Genomic DNA, 7,979 nt, shown 5'->3' with positions numbered 1-7,979 from the left:
ACACACACACACACACACACACACACACACACACACACACATTCTTAGCTGGTTGTGGTGGTGCACACCTGTAGTCTCAGCTACCTGGGAGGCTGAGGCAGGAGGATTGGATGAGCTAATGATGATGCCACTGCATTCTAGACTGGGCAACAGGGCAAGACCCTATCTCAAAAATAATTATGTATGGGGCAGCGCCTATGGCTCAAAGGAGTAGGGCGCTGGACCAAAATATTGGAGGTGGCGAGTTTAAACCTGGCCCCGGCCAAAAACTGCAAAGAAAAAAAAAGTATGTGTATGTATGCTAACAAGAGTGTATAAGCCTGTCTTTAATGAGATATAAAGACAGCCGCCAGCCAGAAATAATACAAGAAGAACAAACAGACCCAGGATTTAAATGTATAAGGCAGACCAAGGAAAAAGATCACAAAGACCTCTGGTCAGCACACAGAGGTATTCTCAGAATTAAGTCAGCCCCAGGCATTTTCTATCAGCTCCAAGCCACTGGGGTGAGAACAGGGAAGGCCCAGAGACAAACTAAAATACCTCCCATTTAAGGTCAGGTGAAACAGCTTATTAAGAGGTCTGCACAGTCAGGAGTCACAGGCCAGCAAGGTCAAAGTGAAAAGCATTCAAGATCAAATTATGTGTAAACATTTTACTAGTGAAATAAAAACTTTTGTATAAATTCCTGAATACCAGGAGCCAGAAGTAAAGGAAAGGCAAAAGAAAAAACTAGGCCAGATGCCATGGCTCATGCCGATAATCCTAGAACTCTGAGAGGCTGAGGTGGACAGATTGCTTGAGCTCAGGAGTTCCAGACCAGCCTGAGCAAAAGTAAGACCCCCGTCTCTCTAAACAATAGAAAAACTAGCTGGGAGTTGAGGCAGGCACCTCTAGTCCCACATAGTTGGGAGACCAAGGCAAGGACATCACTTGAGCCCAAGGGTTTGAGGTTGATGTGAGCTGTGACATTACGGCACTCTACTCAGGGTGGCAGAGTGAGACTCTCTCAAACAAACAAACAAACAAACAAATAAATGAAAAACCTGAGCACGCAGATGAAAGAAGGTGATAGTATCTTTGGCTATTACTGCTGGCTTACTCTACTTCCCCTTGTGAAGATTTTACAGAATGGCAGCCCAAGACACCTCATATGGTGAGTGGCCCTGCCTGTTTGCAACCTAGCACATTAATCTACTAATGAAATTACAGATGGCAACTCTAATTATTAGACATTGTGCTAAGAGCATAAGGTTGTTTTTGGAGAAGAATAATGGGGGTTATGCCCTCACTTGGAGTCACCTACTAACCAGTTCATATCTTCTCTGTGCTCCAGCCACACTGGCCTTTCCAGAACAGCCCAGGCATCCGCCTAGAATGGGGACTTTGCAATATGTGTCCTACTGCCTGGAATGCTCTCCTGTCACCTGCTAGTCTCCTTTCAGACTTCAGCTTAAGCTGTACTTCTTTGGGGTACCATTACTGGACCCCAAGACCAGGTTGAGGTCTCATCAAGAGTTCTCATAGCACTGCCCACCTCCCCTCCACATCACTCATCACAGCTGTCATGCTACTTATACTTATTTGTGTGTCCCAATACACTGTAAGCCTTGCAGCGACCCACAGGAACTGTATTAAAGGGCTGCAGCATTAGGAAGGTTGAGAACCACTGCCTTAGAGGCATAGGGATTCCCACCGCTCACCGCCAAGTTCAGCACATAGCACGATACCTGGCACATACTTGATGGATGAACAAACAAATGACATGAGGAAGCACAGAGGCACTCCTTTAATTACGGTATGATTAATGCCATCTATTTTTAAAAGATAGATGTGACTCAAAACAACCATGGTAATTTATAGTGTAAATTTAAGTTTTATGCAGTTAAGAGTACAGGTTTGAATATCCGATACACTGTAGTTGTTCAATATTTTGATGAAAACCAGATAAATTTAGACATGTTAATTAGACATGTTAACAGTATAAATGGAGCTCAGCTGCCTCTTTAGTCATTTTTTTTTTTTTAAAGAAAAGAATTAAAACAAAATGGCCCAAATTAGCTGGGCATTGTGGCAGAGACCTTGTAGTGTCAACTACTCAGAAGGCTGAGCAGGACAATCTCTTGAACCTAGGAGTTTGAGGTGGCCATAAGCTAGGCTGCCACCATGGCACTCTAACCTGGGACAAGAGTGAGGCTGTCTCAAAAAAAAAAAAAAAAAATGTCTGGGTCACGGTCCTCAAATTTAAGAGGAATAAACCTCTTTAAATTATAAAAAAAGAAACAAAAGAAAAAGGCCCAAAACACAAAGCCATTCAACATTATTTACATACAACCAACTTGCTGAAACACAATTTTAGAGTATTTGATCCAGTATTTCAATGGAAGAATCATCTAGGTACTTTTACATCATGTATAATAACTACCTAAAATTCAATTTTTAACCAGTATCAAGAATCTGGATAAAAATCTGGACTCACTGCCACAAGGTAGTCTATAAAACAACTTTAATGGACAGAGGCCTTCACTGCTCATAGTGCTGAGCCCCCTGTACTGCCCTAATGGACCGAAACGCTGGCAAAAATTGATCAGTTTTTATTTGTTCCTTATCATAAGGATCTATCCTAAACAAGCATATTAAACCAGGCATTTTCATTCTTCTTAAATTGTCCTATAAAAATAATGGATGGATGAATGAAGTTACCCATTAAAGACAAGGACTGAAATAGGCATGGGCTGGGAACATTAAGTCTCAATAAATAAAACAATTTTGTTTTTATGCTTTTGCTTCTTCTTACAGTACTCTACCCAGGGTAGAGTGCTGGGTACAGAAAGTAAGGAGATGTCATTTTACTTAAATTAAAAAAAATTATGTTTGTCACATATAAAGAGACAAAGAAAATCAGTGTGTGACACATCTTGTACCTTCAATGAATCCCCAACAATAAAAAAAAAAAAAGAGAGAGACAAAGAAAAAGTAACTTTCTTAAAGGCCATTAGGGGGAAAAGAGAGATACAGACAAAGGAGGCACAATGAGTGAAAGAAATTATCTGAATTCCCTTTGGTCTCTAAACCACTTCTTCCCTCTCTTCACCACCTTGTAAAATCTTCTCTGAAACTAAAAAGATTCATTTAAATCTCATAACAGCATAATAAAAACATTACCTGGATCAAAAAAGAAAGCTGGATAAGACACTAAAAAAGTAGGTAGTTCCATACTTGTTTGTTGATACTACGCAGACTGCTATATTGCACCAGAGAAAACGTGTGTGCCACAAAGAAGCTTCTCTAGCTCAGGTAAGACACTCCAGATCACACGGAAGGCAACACTGGTTACAACCATCCCATATGCTTGTGGGAGTGCCAACTTCAAGAAACAGCAAAGATGAAGTGTGCTATAATGAACATTTATACTCATAGTAATCAGTCCTGTTTAATCTTGGTTAATGTTTGGATCTGTGAGTCTACTTAACAGTTCTATTAACCACATCAGATCATCTACATAATTCTGTATAAAGCCATCTATTCAAGAAATATTTGCTGGGGACCTAAGGACTAGACTTACCATGGTTTGAGATATCTGAAAATCCAGAGAACATCATTATTTGGAAATTAACTTGTGTCTAATAATTTAAGTTTTATGCAGTTAAGAATACAGGTTTGAATATCTAACACACTGTAGTTGTTCAATATTTTGATGCCAACCAGATAAATTTAGACATGTTAATTATTTCAGGCATCCTCATAATCATCTAATATTACATGTACTATTTAGTGGGTTTTGGTCCTGACACAGTAGTGTAGTTTTATTTCTAGCATCAGATACAAACATTCTAAAATCATCTTCTGAAATAGTCTAATGCAAGGATCGCTAGCTTTGTTTCAATATGTTGTTATTTTCTTTCATAAATGGTTTTAAAATATTCGTTCCTTCTGAGTCCTTAGAGCATTTCATAATCACAAATGAAAATCACACCAACTGACCTAAGCAGTGCACAGCTAAAGGGTCAGGACTCTAAGACTTAGGGGCTTAATGACCAGGCGGTAGCCCACAGAATTCCATGTCACTCTATGGAGAATAAATACCCCAAGGCAGACAAAATACACACCTGCTAAAAAATGAAAAAGGTTCAGTTCTCACAAATAGCCCTGTTGTCTTACACCAGAAAAGTTTCCACTTCCTTCTCCTCTTTTCCTCATAAATACAACTAGGTATTTGTCACTAAGAGTAGGGCACAATAAAAGAGAGTAACCCCAAAATGCCAACGAGAAGAAAATTTGGGTTTCTTCTGAAAGAACAGGCTTGCCAGTTCACAAAACTAGTACTGTCTAGCACGTACAGGAATATGATCTTTCTAGAAAAATCAGACGTAAATGCTGAAGCTTAAAGAATCTGTAGAGGGAAAAAATGGCTATTCTAGAGGAAGAAACCTGAGGTACACAGTCCTGCTGCTCAGCACGCCTTCTACAGTTACGCACCGGGGTGGTGGCACAGGTGCACACGGCCACTCTGAAGATAACCAACAATTCTCATTCACAGACTCTGTCAAACTCAGTTGCAATTTTGGATGAAAAAATTAGTCCAATGAAAAAAAAATTTGGTGACACAAAAATGTCAATATTCATTTTTTTGGTTTCTCTCCAAAAGATAAGCAAAACAAAGATGAGTTTTTCTCCTGTTTTCTTAGCGCTCAAATGTGACCTCCCCTCAAAGCAGCAACACGAATAATAGGAAACAGCATTTAAAAATAAGGTAAAGAGGCCAGGTGCGGTGGTTCAAGCCTGTAATCCTAGCACGCTGGAAGGCCGAGGTGGGTGGATAGCTCTAGCTCACAAGTTCAAAACCAACCTGAGCAAAAACTGAGACCCTGTCTCAACTAAAAGTAGAAAAACTGAGGCAAGAAGATCGTTTGAGCCCAACAGTTGGTTGCTGTGAGCTATGATGCCAAGACAATATACCCAGGGTGACAGTTTGAGACTCTGACTCAAAAAAAAAAAAAAAGAAAAGAAGGTAAAGAAAGGAAATGATGTTAGAAAAATTTCAAAGTGAACATGCAAACATTTCAAAGTGAACACTTTTAAAGTGAAAAACAGTTCTATAATGAGAAAGGTTAAGGCAAGGTATAATCAAAAGTTCTGCAAGATATACTATGAAGTACATTTTCTATACTTTAAAAAAATATGAGATAAGTTTAGAAGTGATTTGCTCTAAGTCACAAAGATAACACTAGCACCTAGATCTCACTTCTAACCCTGTGGTGTCTCATTACACCTTACTATAATGTAGAAAAGGTTAGGAAAAGCCTGCTGGAGCCATTGATTTAATAATAACAATAAACAATAACAACACAATAATTTTAACATGTAGCTTAACAATATACACTAAATTAAATAAAATTCTAAGATTAACAAATATAAAGTCTTTTCTGAAGCCTATCAATAATGTGCAGCACATATAACAGGCAAACCTGCTTATTTCACTACCAAACCAGAATCAGCTGTGGCTTGGTCTATAAGGTCCTTTAAGAGAAAGTCTGTCTTATAAGGCTAAGACACCAACAACCACCAGAGATGGGAACTAGAGACCAGCACTAGGATCCCTCTCTTCAGTCACCAGCACTTACCTTAATGGGTACTTCAGTGAGTAAGCAGCAGCCAGGAAGCCACCCAGGTTGTGCCCGAGCAAGATTACTTTGTCCAATCCTAGGGCACATCTCCATTCTTCAATGGATTCCACAAACTGATTCTCCACTTCTTCTGCATCACTGTCAAACCTGGGTCTACTACTGCGTCCAAAGCCCAACAGGTCAAAAGCATAGACAGGCCTATCAGTGCAAAGATCTCCAAAATTCAGTGCCCAGAGTCCAAGACCTCCTCCAAAACCATGCAGGAGGACAAGCGGAGTCTTAGTGGAGATATTAGGAGAGAACTTCAGTGTCCATATTTTATTTCCATTAGATATACAAACAGGTTCTTTTTTGTATGTGCAAGGGACACCTAATGAAAACATAAAAGAGAAATTTGGCTTAGCTTCACTACGTCTGAAAAGGGGAGTATTCTCAGAGCAACCAAAAATTAGAAGCCCATCTGGTATCCAGTCATATGATTTTAGCCTATATTGTCAGACTTTTTGGGAAAAAAAAACATATTTTATTGAAGTAAGTCTCAATGAAAATGTTTTACATCTAAGTGGAAACACCTACCTCACATAAGCCATGACAAATGTCTTTGACAAGTCATTTTACCTTCTGACTTCTTTCCAAATCTATCAATGAGGGTATTACACTTCTAGAACTGGAAAGGAACTTAGTGGTCACTGAACCCATTTTAAGGTCTCTAGCTTTGCAGACAATAACAAAAGAATAGTACCTTGAATTTGCAAAACATTTGATAGACTAAGCACTGAAGATTGAAGGACTCAAAGGAATCATTTCTCCCAAAACAGTAAACATGAATTTAGCGAAAAATCAGTGATATCTGTGCTAAACAAGTGAAATCTTAAGTCGTTTCATTAAGTTTAGTAGAAAAAAGGTGACAGGGTATATTAGGAACTCCTGAGTACAAGTCTAGCAATTTCCCAGAAAACGCAAAAAAATCACAATTTTGTAGATCAAAACTTTCACTTACCTTTAATGCTTTGGGACAAAATATATATTCCCCAAAATTGCCTAATGATGAAACTATATTTGAAATTATTTGCATTATCAACTGAATACCTATACTTTAGATACAGCCCTTAATTACTTGTACATATTGATCTGCAGTGCACAAATGGAGGAAACAGGAGTCTCTGCCCTTTAACAAAGAAATAATCTCAGGTTTTGTATCCACATAGAGGCAGCAAAGAGGAAACATTCATTCAGATTATTAACAAAGCCTATGCCCCAAGTGGGGGGAAATGTCGCAAGTTTAAAAAAAGAGTTGCTCTGGCATTAATGCCAAGTCAAACGCTTCAGCATTTTGAACACAGCTGTCTGCCTACTCACATAAAAACCATCTCTAATTTCTATTACAGCAGCGGTTCTCAATCTGAGGGTTGAGACCCTTTTTTAACAATGAAAATACATTGAGGCCTTAGGAAGGTTGAGAACCACTGTTTAGAGAAATCATCCTACTGTATTAAGTCACTTGCCTTCAGGTTTAATATTGGGGCAAGGACTACTACTCACTCCTCTTGGCATCTCTTGAACCTAGCAGGAGGGATCAATACATTTCTTAAATGCATGAATCTGAGCATCTAGCACCCTTTTTTATCTTCTTACAAGTCTTTTTTCATTGGGTAAAGCACAATGACAACTTTCTCAGTTTTGTAGAGAGCAAGAGTCTCCATGGGTATGAAGTAGAAATTTATTTTCATGTTAAAAATTCATGCAAGATGGCTAATTACCTCTTCCTAAGAATATGACCATTAATGTTCACTTACTTCTAAATCATTCAAATGTAAAAACAAAAAAAGACTAATTAGTGGTAAAGAAGACAAAAAACAGGCATGAACAAACACTTGTACATATATATAAAATAATCCTGTACATGAACTGCACTGTTTAATCCACTCCTCTAAATGGTATCAGCAGAACGAAATTACAAATGAACACCAGTGCTGAGAACCATACCCACAGAAACCTGAGAATGCCTTGACATTACCAGCTTGGACAAATTTCAGTACTTGAAAGAAACAAAGGCTTCCATACCATTATAAATGCAGAATTAAAGAACCCTAGAATGCCAGAACCAGAAGGAATTGGAAGGATCATCTTACCCCCTCATTTTACAGGTACAAAAAGAGAAGTGACTTGCCCAAGATCTTACAACCACCTAGTGGTAGATCTGGACCTAGACTAGATCACCTGGGTTTTTGTCTAGTAATTGTTCAAATATACAAGGCTGCCTGCTTTAGAACACTTAGAACAGTGTTTTTCAACCTTTTTATCTCACAGCACACTTGAGCCTATAGTTAAACAACATTTTTTTTTTTTTTT

At 38.6% G+C, this 7,979-nt stretch overlaps 1 protein-coding gene across 1 annotated transcript in view; it reads right to left on the bottom strand.

Moving 5' to 3' along the window:
- Positions 1 to 7,979, bottom strand: part of ABHD5 (abhydrolase domain containing 5) — a 30,517-nt gene that overhangs the window by 9,624 nt on the left and 12,914 nt on the right. Inside the window, exon 3 of the mRNA XM_012807996.2 lies at positions 5,625 to 5,997. Coding sequence (XP_012663450.2) covers positions 5,625 to 5,997 — 373 coding nt within the window. The remainder of the gene's footprint in view (positions 1 to 5,624; positions 5,998 to 7,979) is intronic.

This window comes from Otolemur garnettii, unplaced genomic scaffold (assembly GCF_000181295.1).
Source record: "Otolemur garnettii isolate 467f Iridium unplaced genomic scaffold, OtoGar3 scaffold00082, whole genome shotgun sequence".
Classification (NCBI taxonomy): Eukaryota; Metazoa; Chordata; class Mammalia; order Primates; family Galagidae; genus Otolemur; species Otolemur garnettii.
This window is presented reverse-complemented; position numbering and strand designations above follow the sequence as displayed.